The sequence below is a fragment of the Eubalaena glacialis genome, chromosome 11 (genome assembly GCF_028564815.1).
Source record: "Eubalaena glacialis isolate mEubGla1 chromosome 11, mEubGla1.1.hap2.+ XY, whole genome shotgun sequence".
NCBI classification, from domain to species: Eukaryota; Metazoa; Chordata; class Mammalia; order Artiodactyla; family Balaenidae; genus Eubalaena; species Eubalaena glacialis.
Window position 1 is genome coordinate 11,540,878 of NC_083726.1, and position 21,029 is coordinate 11,561,906.

A 21,029-nucleotide genomic window follows, 5' to 3' on the forward strand; every position below is an offset into this window, starting at 1 on the left:
CAGGGGCAGCTGAGGGGTCCAGGGAAGGCCTCACACTGCAAGAGATCAGGTTGGGAGCCGCAGCCTCGGCGCCTTGGAAGCCAGCTGGTGGGCTGTCACCTGAAGGAGCTGACTCACAGGGAGGGGGCCAGCTGGAGCCAGCAGCATCCTAAGGTTTCCAGGAAGGGCAGCCGTCCAGGGCCGAGCTGAGGGAGACAGTGTTGACAGCAGCGAGTGAGAGGGAACTTGAGCTACACGGCAGCTGGGCTGCTCTCCCCGGCGCCCCCATCAAGGACCACCATCTCAGCCCACCCACACCTGCCCACACCTTAAGTTGGAGTCTCAAGATCCCGCCACAAGGGACCTCCCATACCATCAACACAGCAGAGGGAGACTGAGGCCCAGAGATGGGGAAGGTCACAACCCAAGGTCACATGGGGACGTAGTGCAGCCCCAGATCTAGAACCCAGGCCTCCTGACTCCCTGTCCAGTGCTCTGCACACTTTCGAGACAGCTGGTTGCAGCCTGAATCCTTTGGAGACCGGGGGAAAGAATGCAACTGGTCTCTGGCTGCATAAAGATTAGGAAGTGTCACATTTCCCAGAAATGAAGTTCAGGCCATAAAACCTGCTTCATTTGTCTAGAAAGTGTAGTCTGAGGGTGCCACCCTCTCCCCAAGCATAGGCCTTCTGGTCTCCAAGTGGGGGGAGGGTGTACAGAGACTCCAAGTAGCCTCTCCCTCCCCCCCCCAGTGGTTTATGGGTGCAGGAGTCTGGACCCGCACTATACTCCTTGGCTCAGGAGACCAGGAAAGCAAGTAGTTCGTGGGGATCTGAGAAGGGTTCTTTGAAAAGTCAGACTACGGAAAAAAAAAAATTCGGTTTCCGTGTGTGCTCCCCTGGCCAGATGTGGGATGGGGCACCCGCAGAGGGCCCTAGCAGCAGCGGCCTATCCGTGCCACCCCCTCCAGTGGGTCAGGTATCCAGACCTCAGCGCTCAGATTTTGCAGCATAAATTTGCATCCAGGACAGACAGAGCGGAGGCTGAGGTAGGAGTGGAGAGGGAATGGGTGCAGGGCCAAGGGGCCCACGAGGGTGTAGGCCTGGCCCCTGCCAGTCCGGTATCCTCCCGGAAGCGGCGGGACATCCTCGGAGGCGCGCTGATCCGAGACCCTGTGCCGCACCAGGCCGGCGCCTCCTGCGTGCCCTTGACGGCAGGAGAACCCTCCAGATCCGGCTGGGGACGCGGGCGCCCGGTAAATTCCAGAGGTTGCCCCTTCCCCTGGCGCCCTGGCCGCAGCCCCTGGGATCCCAAGGGCCCCCCGGCGGGGCGGGGCGGCAGCGGCAGAGCGACGGCTCGCCAGCCCGCCGGCCCGGCCCGCGCAGCTCGGCGGCGCGGCTGGACTGAGCTGCTCTGGCCGCGCGCAGAGCCCCGCGCCCCCTGGCTCTGCGCCAGGCCGGCGGGCGTGCGCCCGGCGCGCGGCACTGCAGCGCAGGTCATATGAGCAGAAACGATGAGAAAAGCACTTTTTAATCTTTTCGCAGTTGCTCTGCCAGCTCAAACAGTTGCAGGATGTCGATGACAGACTTTCTCAACGCTGAGGACATCACGAAGGCAGTGGGGGCCTTTACCGGTGAGCAGCGCGCTCCCCTCCGCATCCCTCTCCCCTCATCCACCACCCTGGCCCTTGCACCCCGTGGGTCCCGCGGCCGGCCAGTCTTCCCCAGCGCTTCTCTGCCCACGCATCCCGCGGGGCGCTGGTGGAGCGTGGAGGGGGGTCCACAGCATTTCCCAAACTCTGCCCGGGCCGGACTTGGCACAGGGAGAGGGCGGGGAGGCCGCGCGCCCTGCCGGACAACCGAAACTCTCAGGGCGCCAAAGGCCGGATGGCCACGCTGCGAGGACCCAAGACAGGGGTGGAAAGCTGCACCTCTGGGTCCTTGTGGGCGCTCGGGGCTTCCTTTGCAAGGCACTTGGAGGGGGCTATAGGCGCATGCTTCTCTCCACGAGACCCCTTTCCAGACAGGCCTCTTTCTTGGCTCCCTGAATGTCCAAGCCCCTTCTCCGGGGCTCAGAGCTCAGCCCCCCTGCAACGGATCTGCGAGGGAGCGAGGTGACCTTCCCGTAGCTGGCGACCCGCTCTGCTCAGCCCTGCGAGAAGCATCCTCCGCGCTTGCAACTTCCAGCCTACTCAGGCACCGAGGGAGGGGAGCCGGCAGTCTCATGTCTCTGAGCTGCCCTGGACTTGAGCGCTTAGCTGCTTACCTTCCTTCTCCCTCCTGTCACCCAGATGGGGAAACTGAGGCAGGGAGAGGGCTAGAAACTTGCCCAAGGTCACCTGGCAGGACAGCAGAGGAATTAGCAGGGGGGTCACCTCCGGATCTTGTCCCTGCCCACTCCACCCCTCCCCCGTCTAGTGTCTGAGATGGACAGAGCCGCTTTCCTCCCCTCCAGCCCAGGGAGGGAACAGTGAGTCTTTGTGGGATCGCCCCTACCCCGCCACCCCCGTCCCACACACACACATAAGCTACTTGGTCTAAAGTTTCCTTTCTCAGGTGTCCTTAAAAAGGAGCTCGGGACATAGAAAATTGGAGGAGGGCTCCCATTTCCTTTCTCTTGGCAACCCCTCCCCTGGGCATGAAGAAACTCTGGGAAGCCACCCTCCCAGGGCACTGCGATAGCCCACCCACTTCTCCTTGACCCATCTTCCTCCCTCTGAGAAGAAACCCAACGGGGAATTCTTGGGGAGCCTTCCAACACCCGCCCCCATTCCCACCAGAATGGATTTCTGCAGCAAAGCCAGGACTTCTGGGTCCTCCCCTTCCTCCTCCTACTGTGTGACCTTGAGAGAAACTTGTCCTCTCTGTGTTGATATTCTGGCGACACAATCTATGACCAAGAAAAAGGTCGACCCTCCCTTCTCCCCTGCAGCATACACACATCATGTTCACAGCGCCTCCAATTCCCCTGCCCACCCCAACTCAGCCGCCACCCAAAAGGCTTCATGGAAACCAGGAAGCCCCTCTGCCTTCAAATGCTACCCCCACCATTAGTGAAGGGTACAGTGGAGGGTGGGGTCCGGTTGGAGAGCCAGGGTGATCTGGGTGCAAGGCCACCTCTGCCACTGTGTGACCTTGGGCTAAGCCCCCTCGCCTGGCCTGGGCTCCCTCAGCCCTCCCGTGGAGGTGTGCCTCCTCCATCCCACAGGACTGGCCCTGCGGAGGCGATCAAAATGCTGTGACACCCACATTCTCCCACCCTTCCCCAGGCCCCTTGTCTGCCCTCATTTTCACGCCCTCTCTCCACCCCCCAACAGCTGTCGACTCCTTCGACTACAAAAAGTTCTTCCAAATGGTCGGACTGAAGAAAAAGAGCCCGGATGACGTGAAGAAGGTATTCCACATCCTGGATAAAGACAAGAACGGCTTCATCGATGAGAAGGAGCTGGGGTAAACTGAGGCCTGCAGGGGCTGCCCAGCCTACGGCTCTGGGGGAGGGGATGGGGGCTGCGGCTCTTGCTTCGGAGTTCCTGTTCATCTGCCCGTCTCTCTGCACCCTTCACAGAAAACAACCATCCGTGCCTGATCGCTGCTGCTTCCGGAAAATAAAATCCTCAGCAGAAAGTGCAACTAATGAGATTAAATTATAGCCACTTAATATTGCTAATGGAATGATGCTACTTAATAATTGAATACCAACCAAGAGGCGGTTTTTCTCGTTGCCTAGCACCATAGGCAAGACAGAGAGCGCTCCCTTGAGTATTACACTGATTTTCATTCCTCTAAAAGGCAACTTCTACCATCCTGCAGACCCTTACCCTTCTGTACCAGCAGCTAGAACAGTTTCTGGGCAAGTCAGGGATGCAGAACCAGCTTTGGGGGTTCAGGAGTCCTAGGAGCAAGACAGAGAAGGTTATGACTAGGAAAATGCAAGATGACATCAGCAAAAAAACCTCCCACCATCACCCTCTTGGCCACCTGGCCCATGTCTGCCAACCCTGCTGTGCTTTATGTAACACTCTGGCCAAGACTGCCTCAAATTTTGTCAGAAAGAGAAGGGAGAGGGTGCAGAGAGGGGGTTCTACCTATCCTCCAGGCATCACCTTCTCCGGGAAGCCTCTCCTGACTCTTCCCCTCACCCCCAGGTGAATGGATGCATCCTTCAAGCACTGCTCTCCACTTCCCCATCATTGCATCCATCACACTGTGTGGTCTCTCCCAGAGTACATGGCCTCCTCCCTGTTTTTTCAGGTGCCTTCCTAAGATCATCTCTGTGCCCCCTGTTTCCAGCATGACCGTGGCACAGAGAAGACACTTTTGTGTTTATTGTGTTGGCTGAATAAATAAACAAATGTAGGTGCCCTGGCTGAAGTGAGGGCAACCCTTCGCAGAGGACAGCCTGTCCTTCCCTGCACACCTACCCGCAAAGCATAGCCATGGTGGGGCTACCTGGCCCAGCATAACTGCACGCATGCTCGCTGCTCGCCCCGTCCCAGCCGCCTGCTTCCCCGGTGCAGACGCCAGCCCACCATCCACACGGTGCTCCTGCAAGGCGACCCTGGCCTGACTCCCTCCCCACTTTCTCCCTTTCCTCCTCCAGAACCATTCTGAAAGCCTTCTCCCCAGATGCCAGAGACCTATCTGCTAAAGAAATCAAGACACTGCTGGCTGCTGGAGACAAGGAGGGGAATGAAAAGATTGGGGTCGATGGTGAGTAGCCATGACCTGGGCACGCGGTGGATCTCAGGATGTTTGGATGCTAAAAGCTCAGAGCTATGTCCCTCCACCATGGGAAGGGGAGATGGAGGGGATGGTCCCCCACTCCCCAAGATTAGAAGAAAAAAGCCAATCCATTAGGTCTGAGAGCTCTCTCATGTAAGCCAGGCAAAGAAAAAACTGGTATATTTTTTTCTAGATTTGAATAACCCAAAAGGAATAGATTCTTTTTTTTCTCCCTGCTGTGTAATGTAAGGAATCCAGGAGAATTTGGGATTTTTCCTGAACTTTGTCTGTACTTTTGCCTGAGTTCTGGTCCCAGCTTTGCCCAAACTGGCTATGTGACTTTGGGCAGTCTCTCTCCTGCTCTGGGCCTCAGTCTCCCATCTGTAACCCAAGGAAATGAGGCCAACTGATCCCCCAGGACCCTACTGACTCTCACATTCTCAGATTCCAGGAATGGAAATTCATTATCTCCTATCCTCCTCAGCATCTTGTCCTGGGTGTCCTGTAACTTCGCCTCAAAACCTGTTTTGGCTTCACCCAAATATACCATTTCAGAATTGCACGAGAGCCAGGAAAAAACAGCCAGCCAGGGATGAGCTGGGAATTAGGAAAAGGAACATCTGGCCTGACCTTGCTTTTCAAGCTTTGCTTTCAGAACAGACGAGGGGCTGGCGGTCCACCATCCCACATCCTTCTCCATTCAGATCTAACCAGCATTCACATCCCAGCATCATTATCTTTCTTAGCATCACAACATCCTTGGGAATCATATCCATTTTGCAGATGGGCAAAGTGAGGTTGAAGGTGCTTGGCCTGTTCAAAGAGCTAGGACATAACGTGGGGGAGTGGGGATTTAGAACCAGTTCTGAATATCTCTGTCCAATATTCTATGCCGTATCAGTGCTGGTCCTCGTGATGGTCCTTTCTGCCAATTTAAGAGAAAACTATGTGTAGGTGCTCGGCCTCTGGGCCCGTGCTGTCTGGGTTCAAATCCCAGCCCAGCCACTTGCTAGCTGTGTGATTTGGGGCGATTCAAGTAACTACTCTGGCCCTCAGTTTTCTCGTCTCTGAACTGAGGATAACGATTGTTCTTATCTCATAGGATTGTCAGAGGATTACATTTGTTAATGTGTGACGTGTGTAGAACAGTGGCACAGAAGAATTGCTGTATACATGTTTGTTAACTACTTTTTTAACAGGGGCTAGGTTGTATTCATCCTTGTATCCCCAGTGTCTAGCCCATACCCAACCCAAAGCAGGCACTTAATAAATATCTGTAGCTTGAGTGTGAAGTCCAGCCCCCTATGCCCTGCTTGCTCTCTGCTCTTCACCAGCTGTGACCTTGACCATCACCTCTCCATACCTAGGTTCCAGTGTCTGACAAACGGGGTGCACAGTTTTATCCTAAGACCTGCTTGGGCTCGTTGTGAAAATTAAGCGGCTGCCGACACAAAATTGCCTTGGGAAATGTACAAGGAGTCTGAACGTGGGCATAGTTCATTAAATTTTTATGCCAGAAATGAGAATGGAGAAACTCTAGAAAGGTTAGATGCAATGAGCCGCCTGACCTCCTGATGCCAGCTGCCCTTCCTGTGGCTGGGAAAGAGGGAGGTGGTTTTAAAGGAGGTGAAGCAGAGGGCGCTGGAGGGAAATGGGTGGCTGGTCTAGGTGATTCCAGCGAGAGGTGTGTCTCTCCCACACCCCCATCCTCACTAAGTCACTTATCGGACAGTTCCACCCCGAGCTCGGTTCCCCCCGTGACCCCAGCTCAGGCCTTTGGACCTCCCTCCCGTTTTTATTTGCAGCCAATAGGCTACAGCTCAGAAGCAACCTACAGGGTGAAGGAAAACCAGGCCAGATCCTGGCCTGCTTCCCTGCCTCCCTAACTGCCCAACTCAGATCTTAAAGCACTAACTCAACTCTTCCATCAGACCCAACAGATATTTACTGAGTAGCAACCCCGTGCTGGGCAGTGGGGGAAGCAAAGTGGAATTAGACCCAACCCTCAGAGGCACCACTTCTTGGCCGGGTGCCCCTGAGCTCACTGGGATTTTGTGAGGATTCCGTGACACGACGTATGGCAGTGTTAAGTGCAGTGCCCAGCGCACAGTAGGTGCTCAGTAAACAGCGGCTGCCACACTATTTCTATTCTACCTGCACGATGTTTACAGCTCTATGATTTATCCACAAACACACAGTAATACCAGGCAGAGGCCAGGAGGTGCAGACGAGCTCTTCAGAGAGGGAGACAGTGGGCACTTGTGCGGATCTGGAGACCACGGGCAGGGCTGCCACAGGCCAGGAGGGCAAGTGGAGGGAGGTCCAGGCGAGGCCTTGGTATCAGTCAACAAAGGCACTAAGGCTGGGAAGTTTAGGGCATGTTTAGAAAGGGGCAAGAAGGTTGGTTTGCTGAGGGTGGGAGGGGAGAGAGAATTACTAGCAGGGCGAGGAACGTGCGCCCGGCCCGATGCTGGACTCTGCACACGTGTCACCGCATTTGACCTTAGGATGACAAAGGACATAGATGCAGATACAGAAAGAGCAGCTCCGGTGCCCAAGGTGACATGGATTCAAACCCAGGTCTGCCTGCCAGCACAGTCCAGGCTCAGGCCAACCTGGTGAAAGTCTGGAAATCAGGGCAGAACAAAACAGGGGGGCAAGAGATGAAATGGGCAATGAGAACAGATCATCCGAGGCAGAGGGGCCCACACCTCATGCTTTTGAGGTGGGAAGATGCAGACACGCCCCCTCCCCGCTTCCGCCCCCAAACACACTACTTTATCTGGAGGGCGACAGGAAGGATGGGTGTGATGGTGCCTAATAAACAGCGGGATGGGAAGAAGAGTCCTTCGTGGGCCCAGAATTTTCTATTTTAGACTCTCTGCTTTGCTGCCCACTCCCGCTAAAGGCCAAAGAGGCTGAGGCCTGTCCACCAGCTGGAGGATGCCTTCAACTCCCGGTAGGACTTGGGACAAGTCACAGAACTTCTCTGACTTCCAGGTGCCCGCTCTTTAAAATCAGGGGTCAGATCACTGGCTGATCACTGGGGTCCCTTCCAGCCCTGGGACTCTCCACGTGCCCCAGTGCATACACCTCTAGACAGAGGACCAGGTTGGCATCTAGGCTCAGCTATGTGACCTTGAATAACGATAGCAATGACAACTAACTTCATGGAGTCCTCTGTGTGCCAGGCACTGTGCTTAGCATTTTACTCATTTAATCTTCCCAGCTTCTTTGAGGATACTATTACTATCCCATTTTATAGATTAGGACGCTGAGTCTCAGAGAGGCTAAGAGTTTGCCTAGGAAGAAACAAGGTCAAGATCTGAGTTCAGGTCTGTCCAAATCCAGAGCACATGCCCTGTGCTGCCTGCTTCATTCATTCATCCATTCATTCAAAGTCAAAGAGCATCTACTGTAGACGATTTTATTTATTGACTTATTGCTTGCTTCTCTCTCTCCCACTGGGTTGGATGTCATGTCCACAAGGGCAGGAACTTTGTTTTGTTCAGCTCTGACCCCAGCACCTAGAATAGGGCCTGGCACATAGGAGGGGCACAAGAAAAGTTTGATGAATGAATGTGTCCAGTTCTGGGGATGCAATGATGAGGAAGTATGGTGTATAGGGAGAGGTCCACAGGCTGAGGGTGGAGACCCACTTGGGCTGGGGCTTGCAGGTGCTAGGGGATTCTAGAACCAGGGATACTGCCTCCGTCTCTAGCTGCTTGCCCTTCTGAAGGTGAGTGATATTTACCAGGTCCTTTAGGATCACAGGTTGTTGGGAGTGGGTAGAAAGACAAAGTTCTAATAATACCCCTTTGCTTTCCCACTTCTGGGCAACTACTTCCAGGAAGCTCAAACACTTTTATAGATGTGGTAGATTGATTCTCGATGGCCCCCCTTGAAAGCCTGGTGTAGAGCTGGTAAAGGGGGGGTTTAAAGCAGAAAAGGAGGGAGAAGGTGATCAAAGGTGGAAGGTGCCCCCAAACCCAGGGATCAGTAACAGGCGAGACTAGTAAGTGGCAGGTTCTCTCTCAAGTACCTGTCCTTCCCCACGGCGGGTCTCCAACAGCACCTGGCATCAGAATCACGGACGGCTTTTCACGACACAGATGGCTGGCTGGGCCCCATCCCCAGAGTTTCTGATTCCTTAAGTCCGGGGTGGGGCCCAAGTGTTTGCATTTCTACAAAGTTCCCATGTGGTGCTCATGGTCCGGGGACGACACTTTGAGAACCACTGCCGTATTATCATCCTAGAAAATAGATGCCATCCCTCTTCCGGTTTGTAGTTGAGGAAACTGAGGCACTGAGCGGTAAAGAAACATGCCCAGGGTCACTCAGCAGCAGAGCCAAAATTGAGACTCAGAGGTCCAGGCAGGACCCTCTGCCACCCTGCATGTGTCCCCAGCCTGGGTTCTCCATACCCAATACCTGCCCGCATGGACCGTGCAGGCTGCTGGGAATAGCGGGTACCATCCGTGTGGCACTTCCTTCCATCCTCACAAGAGCATCAGAATACATGCCCTCACTGTACAGACAAGGAAACTGAGGCTCAGGGAAGTGGGGTGACTTGCCCAGGATCACACAGCTACGCAGCTACACAGCGCACTGGAGCGCTGCTTCAAACCTCGACATTCTCTGCCCCGCCATGCTGTCGACAGGAACTGCATACCCTGCATATACACATGCACACACGCAATCCTAGTTAGTTTCCCTGAAACCTGATCCCAGTGGCAGATCCCGTTTCCTGTGCTTCAAGCCTGTTCCAACTCAAGAGCCTGTGGTTTGCTTTTGTTTCCGTGGCTGAAAAATTTAGTCATGATGATTGCCTGACCCTTGCAGTCGTTTCCGCATGCCTGAAGGCATTTGCTTTTTCTGCTTCCTTCTGGCAAAAATCTGTTCTCTTTTATCCTTAAGTAGCATATTTAACATGGGAGGCAGGAGGGAGGGAGTAAGCCCTCGGGCTGAAACTCCTGAAGTCAGGCAGAAAATACAAACTGTAGAGTGCCGCTACCGGCAGTGTGAATGGCCAAGGCTTCTCCTCTCTCTGGACATCCATGTCCTCATCCCAAAGCAGGGTTAAAAATAACCACCTTCAAAGGTTGTTGCAAGAATTGTGAGTGTTCTGGAAATGGTTCCTTTCCTCTTGTTCTGTGTGCTTTCTCTTGTAAGCTACCTCAAAACCCTTTGGAAATAGTGGAATACCCACTCTCAAAGGAAATGAAATGGAGTCTAAGATGGGAAGAAACTGAGAGGGACAAAAGGAGAGTCATGCCTGCCTCCCTGTAATTCCAGCCCTCCAGCCCCTATGGGGTTTGATTTCCAAGCAAGGCAGGATATGCACATCGGGGCCAGCCCGCAGCCCTGATGGCAGAGCCCCAAGTCATGCAGTGTTTTGTCCTATTTCATTACATCCTCATCCCAGCCCAATATGGTCTGGGGGACAGAGTCTGTGGTCCCCAGTGAGAGATGTGGAAAGTGAGGCCCAGCAGACGTGAAGTGCCAAAGTCACACAGCAAGCCCTTGGCCGAATGGAACCTAGGTCTCCTGAGTCTGCCACTCCCTCCACCAGGCTGAGCTGGGACATTCGAGTTATAAATGGTTTCTGTGCTTAGCAAGATGCGCGTTTTTATTCCCGTGTGGACTCTCCCTAACTTCCGACCTTATGCTGCACTAGATAAGATTTAGCCAAAGGAGGGAAAGCAGCACTCCTTATATAACTGCCCTCCTGAGAAAAGGAGCAGTAGTGAGGGCAGAAAGACTTTCCTTCTCCATTTATCCCTCTCCTGCCTCTGGAGGTTACAGCTTGATTCAAGAACCCAGGGCTGTTCAACTCCAAGCTCTGAGAAAGAGACACATCCTGCCATGAGCCAGGCCTGAGCTACAATCTTCCTGGCTGAGTGACTCTCGGCCTCAGTTTCCCTGTAAGTAAAATGGGGATAAGAGAGCTGGCGAGGATGAAATGGGACAGCTCGCAGGGCGGTGCCTGGCACAGAGTGTGCCCCCAGGACTGTTTACCGGCTCCTTGCGGCCGTCCAGCTAGACCCCAAATGACCCAGCCTCCCTGTTCTCTGGGGTGGGAAAGTGATCCCTGTTTGCAATACCAATTTATAAGAAACCCAGCCTGGGAGCTATTTAGAAGTGAGGTGATAAACCGGAGGCCGGTGCCTTCATCTTGGTCATCACGACAGAGGGGAGGAGAGAGTCTTCCAGGCGCTGACTCAAAGTTCATCTCATTTTCACCTCGGGCTGTCAGCGGGCGAGGCTCTCGTCTGTCAATAGCTTCTAATTTTGTCCAATCCCCACAGCGCCGGGAACGGGGACAGACCTCATTAGGCTAATTTCAGTTTCTTAAGGGAAAGGAGAGGAGTGAGTCCGCCCATCCTCTGACCCTTTGCCTGCTGCACCCCATCCCCATCCCCACCCCTTGTCTCTTCCTGATTGGATGATGAAGATACCAACGAGCTGGCCCCAGGGGCCTCAGATGAGGCTTCCTTGGCAAAGGTAGAGATGTACCTGCATTTTTATAGGAGGAAGGACTCTGGATCCCGCCCCCCTCTACCCAGGAACACTCTCCCTCACACCTCAACAGTAAGACTTGATTTAACTGTGCTCCCTCTGTGTGCCAGGCACCACTGTACCTCGTGTAGTCCTCACTGTTGCCGTATGAGGAGATACTCTTATTGTCCCCATTTTACAGATGCAGAAACTGAGGGGCAGAGACTGAGTGTCCGTGGACAGGCATGTTAGGGATGGAATCCTAACTCGGATGGGATAGACAGTGTCAGAAACTTGCTCTTTGGGCGTCCCGTGTCCTCTGTCTGTTTACATCTTCCTTTCTTAGTTTGGGGATTTTTGTGGCTATTGTTGTTATTATTTCAAAGCCCCAGCCTGTGCCAGTTGTGCTGAGGAGATCCAAGGAACTAACATTTATAAGCCATCTCCTACGTGCCAGGCATCTTTCTGTATTTTCTCATCTGGTCTTCCCAATAGCTGTGCACTTCGGCGTTATCATACCCATTTTACACATGAGAAAATTGAAGCTCAGAGAGGTCAGGTGGTGACCTAAGGCCACCCAGCCAGAAAGTGATGGAACAAGATTCAGATCCAACTCCAGGATTACTGGAACGTTGTCGGCAGGTGCCAGGCAGGACAGGAAATGGTGGGGGATGGCAACAACCAGGCCAAGAAATAAAGGTTACAGTGCCATTGCTGGCATCCTCCCCCTGTGCCGGGCAGCAGCCAGGCATTTCATGGACTTGGTTTTAAAGTGGCTGGAGCAGCAATCCCACTACTGGGCATATACCCTGAGAAAACCATAATTCAAAAAGAGTCATGTACCGCAATGTTCATTGCAGCTCTATTTACAATAGCCAGGACATGGAAGCAACCTAAGTGTCCATCAACAGATGAATGGATAAAGAAGATGTGGCACATATATACAATGGAATATTACTCAGCCATAAAAAGAAAGGTAATTGAATTACTTGTAGTGAGGTGGGTGGACCTAGAGTCTGTCATACAGAGTGAAGTAAGTCAGAAAGAGAAAAACAAATACCGTATGCTAACACATATATATGGAATCTAAAAAAAAAAAAAATTTCCAAAGAACCTAGGGGCAGGACAGGAATAAAGACACAGATGTAGAGAATGGGCTTGAGGACATGGGGAGGGGGAAGGGTAAGCTGTGACAAAGTGAGAGAGTGGCATGGACATATATACACTACCAAACGTAAAATAGATAGCTAGTGGGAAGCAGCCACATAGCAAAGGGAAATCAGCTCGGTGCTTTGTGACCACCTAGAGGGGTGGGATAGGGAGTGTGGGAGGGAGATGCAAGAGGGAGGAGATATGGGGATATATGTATATGTATAACTGATTCACTTTGTTATAAAGCAGAAACTAACACACCATTGTAAAGCAATTAAACGTCAGTAAAGATGTTAAAAATAAATAAATAAAGTGGCTGGAGCTAAAGAAGCATCTTGATAATAACAGCTACCAAATGCTGCATGCTGGCTATGGATCAGGCCGGCGACAAGGGATTTAGTGCTGGTTCCTCTGAACAACCCAAGGAGGCCCACTTTACAGATGAGGAAACAGGCTCAGTGAGGTGAGGTATCTAGTCCCAGGTCACAGAAGCAAGAAATGGGAGTTGAAGGTTGACTCCCAGCTCCCTTGTTCCAAACTCCGGAGGAGAGCTAGAAAGGCATCTTCTAGACCCGAGGCTGCACAGATAAGAAAACAGAGACCTGGGAGTGTGAGGTGTCTTGTCCAGGGACACGAGTGAAAAGCAGGACCAAGACCAGAGCCCCAGCCTCTGCTGCCCATTCTCCATCCCGGCGTCCTACTGCTAAATCACTTGACCTAGACTTTACATGGTCTTTGTATGTTTGCTCATTTGTTTTTCTCTCAGGAGAGACCTAGATGTTTTAGAGGAGACTTTTTTTGATAGGAGGGCATTAGTTAATTGGCTGGTTCCTGAGCTCTGCCCCAAGAGGTGTACAAAAGGTACAAAAGAGGTGACTCCTGCCTTCAATTTGTCTCCAAAGTGCCTTGCTCCAGGTTCTGGGTGGACAAAATTAGAATCCTGTGTTCTCTTCAAAAAACCAGGGCATGTGCCACTGTGACACCCGGCTGCTTCACGGTGGATCCCAAGGGTCTGTTTTTCGAGGCTTTTGAAAACCCCACAGGTCCAAAACCTCTCCCATAGTTAGGCTCCAAAATGTCTGACCTTCCGCCACTGGGGAGTCCCTTGGTTGGTGTCCCTTGGTCCCCTTCATGCTGACTGCCCCAAATGCCATCTGGTGTGAAGGTGATGGTCAGGCTCTTTGCTCAGGAGCAGCCAAGAACCGTAACTTCTAGGGTGAGGACTGGGGGGAGGGGGCAGGTAGATGGAAGTCAGGAAACGGTAAGGACCAACTTCCCCTTTTGCCAATCACTCCATGAGCTGGTGTTGGTGGACAGACTCATGTCTCCTTTATCCCAGGACAGAGCAACTCAGTGCCCAAGGACAGGCTTTACTGGCTCTGGCCAGTTTTCCAGATCAAATGGCAGGTTAAACCTGGAGAGATTTCATGCTTCCAGCCGACCTGGGATGCTAGCGCCATCAGGAATGGCCTCTCCACCTTGATGTAGGGGGTGTTCATGGGACCCCAGGCCAACTCCTGCCCCTGCCCCTTCTTTTCCACGTGACTCTGCCACTTGACCTCTCCAGGCCTCCACTTCCCCATCTATAGAATGGGAATCATCCCACTCACCTCCCGGGGCTGAATTATAGGCAGTAAGTCGGTACTTTTTGAACCCTGAGGAGGACTCACGAGCCATGCCATCCATTCATCCATCTGTCCATCCATCTGTCCACCCATTTGACGTTTGTTTATGGGCACCTGCTGGGGACAAGGTGTGTTCTATTGCTAGGAGAGTGGTGAACAAGATGGACAGCGCCCCCTGCCCTCCTGGAGTTTATGTTCTGGTAGGGGGAAACTGACAAAAAGTAAGTACGTACATAAATAAGATCATTCTCAGAGAGTGCTAAGTACCATGAAGTAATAAAAAACGGCTAATATGACAGTCATGGGGATGGTGATATTTGAGCTGGCTCCTGTGTCACTCTAGACCTAGGTCAAAGTAGGTCGGAAACTTCCAGGGTAAAGAGGGAAGTTTGAATCACGTCCGCTGTGTGATCTTGGTCACGCTACTTGACTCTTGGGCCTCAGTTTCCCGATCTGTAAAACGCAGACAAAAGCGTCTCTCCCATGGAGGAAGTGATTCTTAAAAATAAGAATTTTTTAATTCTATAAAAATCGGCAATACTAATCAAAGTACTAACGATAAAAGACATCTCAAAAGAACCACCTGGCTTAGCGAGGTGCTGTAGGATCAGAGGAGCTTGTGGCTGAGAAAGTGGATGCTTTGACACCTGGCCCGTGAGAGGCATTCTTAATGTTTCGTGTTCGGGTTGCATTCCTGTCACTGTGATCGTTCAGCCAGTGATTCTGAGGCTTTTCAGGGCCAGCAGGAGAACCCTTCGCCTCTCCCACCTTGAGTCGATACCCAGGCCCCTACATCCAGGCCACCTGCCTTTCCTGGCCTCAGGGACTACTTGGGGACAGGAGAGAGTGGTGTCCATTTCCCGGGTCAAACCCCAGAAAGGTGAGGAGCCCTCCACCTGGCGGGGGTCAGTGGCAGGTCATTTCCATGATGATAGCACGTGTTGGTTTGGGTGGTTTTTGTTTTTTCACTTTGTAATTTTTAAATACTTCTAGCTCTATTGACGAGGTCTAACAATAGTACAGCGAGTTCCATATCCCCCTCGCCCGGCATCTCCTAATGCTAACGTTTTACATAACCATGTGCATTGAAGAAATTACACTGGGAGGTTCTTACAATATGTGCTTCATACTAAGCCTGGGGAGGGTGGGACGTACCTCCGGGGAGCCCCAGATACCTCTTGTGGCCTTTCTGAAGCCACTTCACATTCAGTTTTTCGTTTGTCTCTCACTAGGAATTGTTACCGCCCCCTTCCTTCACTGCACGGGCAGATGGGGAGCAGATGCCCAGAGGGGGACCTTTCCCAGCAAACAGGGCCAGGCTGGGCCTCGAAGCCTAGCTCTTGATCCCCACCTGCGCTGTCCCCATATCACAACACTGCGTTTCCAGAGGCGATGGTGACTTACCTGATGCCCCCCAGGCTGGAGACCTGGCATCTCAGAGACACATATTGGAGAGGGTGGCAAACTCCTTCTGTCCTTTCTTGTCCCCTGGAGAGAAAAACAACAGAGAAGACTCTCCTAAAATAAATCTTCCAAATAAAGGTCTCAGAAGACCTGGCTAGTGAGCAGCACCCCTTCTAACCAGCACACGAGGGCCCCGCAGTTGAGAGGACATGGAAGGGGGTGCAGAGGGGTTCCCAAGGCAGGCTGAGGCCTCCTGTGCACCAGCACTTCTCTTCTGACTGTCTCTGGATCAAGAAGCAAAGCCGACTTTCCTTCCTTTTACAGACGATGCTAGTGAGGCTCAGAGAGGCTAGGCGCCTTGTCTGAGGTCACACAGCCCGTCAGGGGAAGAGCCAGATTCGGGGGCCCAGGCCTCTTTAGCTGAGCTCGTCCTATCACACAAGAGGCCAGCCCAGCATGGCTATTGGGTCTTTCCTAAATACACCCCATTGCATCCTGCCCTCTGCGCCTTGACCCCTCCATCTGCTTTCTCCCATGGGAATTCTGCATCTTCTTACAGGCCTGTATCAGAAGCCACCTTTCCTCTGAAGGTTTTGCTGATCCCTTAAATAGAAGGCATCTCTTCTCCTGTGATTGCGAAGTCTCTGTGCCTCTCACGTCTTTTCACAAACACATGTGGTCCCCTCGGTGTCAGCTGTGGAGCCAGGAGGTGGGATGGAGGGAACAAAGCCAGTGGGGGCTGCAGCCTTATGGTCCAATGGGGGAGGCAGACAGCAAGTGAATAAGCAAGAAAATACTCAGAAGTATTTCGAGAGTGGTGAGTGCTGGGAATATAATAAATAATGGTGAGAGCAAAGAGGATCGCAGTAGGGGTGGGTCACTGCTTGTGCCCTGAGAGTGGTCAGAGAAGGCCCCTTGAGGGGTGACGTTTAAGCTGAGACCAGGTAAGTGAGAAGGAGCTGGCTGTGAGGCAGCCTGGAAAGTGTACCAGGCAGTGAGAACGGCAGGTGCAAATATCCTGCGGTGCGAATGCCCTCGGCGTGCTTGAGATTCAGAGAAAAAGCCAGCAGCACAGAGCATTTCCTGATATCATCTTCTTCCAGAAGCTCCTGGGGTGCAGGGACCATCTCCGGCTCCCCTGTGCCTCCCCTCACCTGGTTGGGACATCCCTTTGTTCATTTTTGTGGAGCTGGATTCAATAGAGGGACATCTGATCAACCCCTGGTGCTGACACCAGTCTCTGACCTCCTTAATTAATATTAAGGCTAAGCAGGGCAGATGGACACTGCTGGGGAGATGAGCGGGGGCCACTGTGGCTTGCAGGCAAGCCCACACGGAGGGGCCTGGACCCCAGAGCTTGAATCCTCAGCCACTTACAACCTGGACACTCTGAAAAGTCACTTCTCCTCCCTGGGCCTCAGTTTTCCCCTCTGTAAAATGGGGATAATAACTCCCAGACCCCTGAGTGTTTGTGAAGATTAATGAGGATTCAGAGCCCAGCTCGTTCTGAGCACCTGGACGCGCTCACCCCTCTGAGCTGAGGTCACGGGCTCCAGGGTCTGGCTCCGTCCCCCAGATGAGGAGGAGCACACAGTGGTTCCTGGCTGCTCACCAGATCGCTTTCCCCGGACCTTCTAAATCAGAAAGTTCAGGGCAAGGGGACTCTATATCTTCTTAGATCCTGCTGGTGACCCTCATGGGCTAAGACAAGTGGCTATGAAAGAGCTCAGGGTCCGAAGTCAGACACACCTGGGTCTGAAGCCTGGCTCTGCTTCTTACTAGCTGTGTGACGTCATAGACATTGCTGGACTCTGAGCCTCAGTTTCCTCATTTGTGGAAGGGGAATAATGATAAAATGCACAATATGGGATTATTGTCAGAGTCAAATAAGATATTGTCTATAAAGCACTTAGAAAAGGGACTGACATGATTAACATTCAGAAAACTATCATCACCACTATCATTATAGTTATTATTACTAACAATTTGTGGGTGACATGACATCGTGAAGCAAAAGAAATGGTAGGCTCATCATTTCGCATCTCACTTCATTCATTCACTCATTCATTCATTCATCCCCACGCTCACTTGCTCCATCACTTCAGCTTTCCCTTCTGCAGCAGGTTCAACAATCAAGAGAAAACACCAGTGGGGGGTGAGGGGGCCGCAGTCAGGTCCTGGCCAGTCTCTGCTGCACGGACCACCTCTGACTCACCTCTGTCATTTTCTTTTGCAGACTTCTTTGCTCTGGTGGCTGAAAGCTAAGAGGCTCTGACTGCCCAGGTCTTGTCCTTCTCTGCCCCAAACACCCGATCTCAGCCCCACTTGCTGCCCTCCTGCCTTTCTGTTCAGTTTGTTTATGTTATTTTTACTACCCCCGTCCCTTGTGGCCCTTGAAGGACACCATTCTTCTGGAAAATGATGGAGATACAATAAAGGCTGTACCAATCAGATTCTGCTGCTTGAGAGAAACCAGGCCTGGTGGGGTGTGGCTCCTGCCTTGGCCTTCCAGGCACACCTGCACGGGGATGGGGCAGGATACAGACAGAAAAGATGAAATGGAAGGGAAATTTACTGAGCCCCTCCTTGGCCTTTGGCACGTGGGTTGCCCATTCATCCTTGAAACCACCCATAAGGGAGGTGATGAAACTGTTTTACAGGTGCAGAAACTGAGTCTTGGAGAAAGTGATGTGTCTAAGCCCACACAGCTAGGACTTGTGGATGGTTGGATGGATGGATGGATGGATGGACAGATGGATACTCATTAATACTCTTTTTGTTGCAAATGATAGAAACCCAACTCAAAGTAACTTAAGAAAAAAAGGAAGAAAAAACAAAGACTTGGTTATGTTCCTGAAGAGTCCAGGGGTAGATCTTCAGGAACAGCTGGATCAAGGAACTTAAGTGATTTCATCAGGATTAAGTCCTTCTTTCCCCATCTCTGAGCACTGCTTTCCTTTGTGCTGGATTCATTATCAGGCAGGCTCTCCCTCCTGATGGCAAGATTCCTCCAGCCGCTCAAGGTGCATATTCAGAATATCAGTTAAAAAAAAAAAAAAAAGAGCTTCTCTTTTGCAATCACTCCATCAGAAGGCCCCAAATTTAGTCCTATTAATACCAGTAGCTCATGTTTACTGAGCACTTACTCTGCACTGAGCCCTTTTACATGATTCCATCTATACAACAACACTATGAAATGGGGACTATTATTCTCTCCATTGTATAGATGAGGAAACTAAGGCACAGGAAGTTACACGTTCACCCAAGATCACATTGTGAGTAAGTGGTGGGACCAGGACCCCAACCCCGCAGCCACCTCCAGAGCCTGCATCCCTCCCTGGACCAGTCACAGCAAACTGAAGCATGGGAGCCCTGATTGGCCCATTCTGGAAGGTGCCCATCTATGGACACAGGCAGGGTCAGTGACACAGAAAGCTCAAGTCTGGAGAAGAGTAGGGGAGAGAGGTCCCGGTGGAAATCAGAAGAGGGGAGGGAAGCTGGGTGGGCAAGCATGGCAGCGGCCCTGCAGGACGGCTTCTGCTCTTCCCCACAACAGCCTTGGGGTGGGAACTGGAGCAGTGTTCTCCCCTCCCGTGTCATGTTTCCAGACCCCGTACCCAGTGGTGTCTCTTGACCCTTCCCCTGGGTCCTGAGGTGTTGCCCTGGGTGGAGCTGTCAGGGAAGGTTCTCACTGAGGATGGGGCCTGGGCAGGCAACCCATCAGCATCCAGGCTGAGAGGCAGGGATGGATGGGCCACCTTCCATGGTAGCAGCCGGACAGAGCCAGCACTCCCAGGCCTGGGATGGGACTTGGGGCCAGAACCAGGAATTGGGCCAAAGCAGTGGCAAGCCCCGGAGGGCCACCCTGCCGGGGATCAGCCTGGCACTAGGCCTCGGGGGCTGAGAAGGCAGCAGGTGAGCCAGAGGTCAAGCGGCTGGAAGTGGGCCTGGGTGAGCCTGAGCATGTGAGTACGTGTGAGCAAGAGACGGTGTGTATGAGCTGGTGGGTGTGAGGGCACGTGTGTGCACACGCGCTCGTGACAGCAGTCAGGACCAGGGCCGACCTGGGTTTCCGTATGAAGTCTAACGGGGCCCAATTTTGGACACTGAGGACTGGGCAGATGAAGAGGGGCCGCCCTACACGTGGCCCATGTGGATTACAGGAGAGGGGCTGGGGAGCTGGAGCGTCTCCCACAGAAACCAGTACAGGGCCCCGCGAGAAGGACACGGGTCAGGAACAGTGACAGCTGCCGCTGCCACTGGTCTGGGGTGGCCTTCAGCGCCCCCCGCCCTGCACCCAAACGACAGCCCGCGCATCACGATGCAGACCCGGGGCAGCACGTGGTGCAATCACCAAGCGCGTTTGTTTGACCTCGTAGGGGACACAGGACATTGGCTCCAGGGCCCTGTTTTGGAAAGGATTTGCCTAGAGCCTGGGCAGGACAAGGTCAGGACAAGGTAGGGGTACCTTGCGGGGGCGCGGAGAGCAGTGGTGCAGTCAGAGGAGGTGTCATGATAAGTGACACCCCGGCCATCAGTTGCCAAGTCCACCTCCTCCCTGGTGGCCACCGCCTGAGTCCAGGCCTGATCATGGGCTTGGTAGGGGCGCTACTCCATGGAGCCATGTGGCCTGGGTCTCACACTTGTGAAGAGCCTCCAATTAGCATTTTTGGCATCTCTTCCAGTGAGGTGATTCTGCCAGTCGCTGTTGGTAACTCAGGTTTGGCATTTTTATAAACGGGGAAGTTTACTGTATGACCTGGCTTCAACCAGGCTCTGAGAGACACTGGTGGGAGCTGCCCCGGCCACTGGACCATTGCAGTGGTCTCCTACCCAGTCCTCTGGTCTCATCTCCTGCTCCCTAATCCATTCTCCGCCCAGAACCCCCAAGGGCCCTTTCCAAAACAGACCAGGTCACATCATTCTGCTTAAAACTACCCAGTGACTGCCCCTTCTATAGAACAGAATAAACCTATTTTATTTATAATTCTGTAATATATTTAAAATATATTTATAATAAAGTATTCTATAAATCATTTTATAAGATAAAAAGCCAAGCCCAGCCTTCCCTGCCCCCAGGGACGGCCTGACCTCCCTCTCCCCAACCCCATCCTCCATCTTTGCCTTCTCCCTCCAAGCTGGTCCCTCAGCCTGGACCATTCTACCCTCCCTGCCCTCCTCATCCCTCTTTCCCTGGCTCAGTCCTCTTCATCCTCAGGAAAGCCACCTGGACGATGCCCCCAGCTGGGGTCAGAGCCCCTAAACTCTCCCCATCACAGGTGAAAAGGAGGGGGAGTAGGACCAGCTAATTCACAGCCATGTGTCCCAGAGATGGTAAGATGCTGAGGGCATGTCTGTGGGGTTCCCTGCTGGATCCCAGGGCCTGGCACACAAAAAGATGGCATGACGCAGATGTGGCCACAGAGGCCCAGCGTGGCCAGTGACTCACTCAAGGCCACACAGAAGTGCAGAGCAGAACGGGGACCTGAACTTGTCTCCTGCTTTCCCACCCTGCCATCCAAAGGGTGCCTCATCCAAAGGGACCTTCTAACTCAGCAAGGAGGGAGGGGCACAGGGGAAGTCCCACCTGCCCAGCACCCCCTGCTGTAGGCCGAGTGTCACCAGCCTCCGACCACCCAGCATCCATCGC

General features: G+C 52.9%; 1 protein-coding gene and 1 long non-coding RNA gene across 2 annotated transcripts in view; one reads left to right on the forward strand and one right to left on the reverse strand.

Moving 5' to 3' along the window:
* The first annotated feature begins 1,551 nt into the window (after positions 1 to 1,551).
* PVALB (parvalbumin) lies at positions 1,552 to 17,766 on the forward strand. Its single transcript, XM_061205510.1, has 4 exons — positions 1,552 to 1,612; positions 3,296 to 3,428; positions 4,579 to 4,688; positions 17,616 to 17,766. The coding sequence occupies exons 1-4, from the start codon at positions 1,552 to 1,554 to the stop codon at positions 17,642 to 17,644; spliced, it is 333 nt and encodes a 110-aa protein (XP_061061493.1). The 3' UTR covers positions 17,645 to 17,766.
* The window catches only part of LOC133100975 (uncharacterized), a 34,450-nt gene continuing 17,232 nt past the window's right edge, over positions 3,812 to 21,029 (reverse strand). The window contains exons 2-3 of the long non-coding RNA XR_009702564.1: positions 15,380 to 15,463; positions 3,812 to 3,870 (exon numbers count right to left, since the gene is read on the reverse strand). This is a non-coding gene — a long non-coding RNA (uncharacterized LOC133100975). The remainder of the gene's footprint in view (positions 3,871 to 15,379; positions 15,464 to 21,029) is intronic.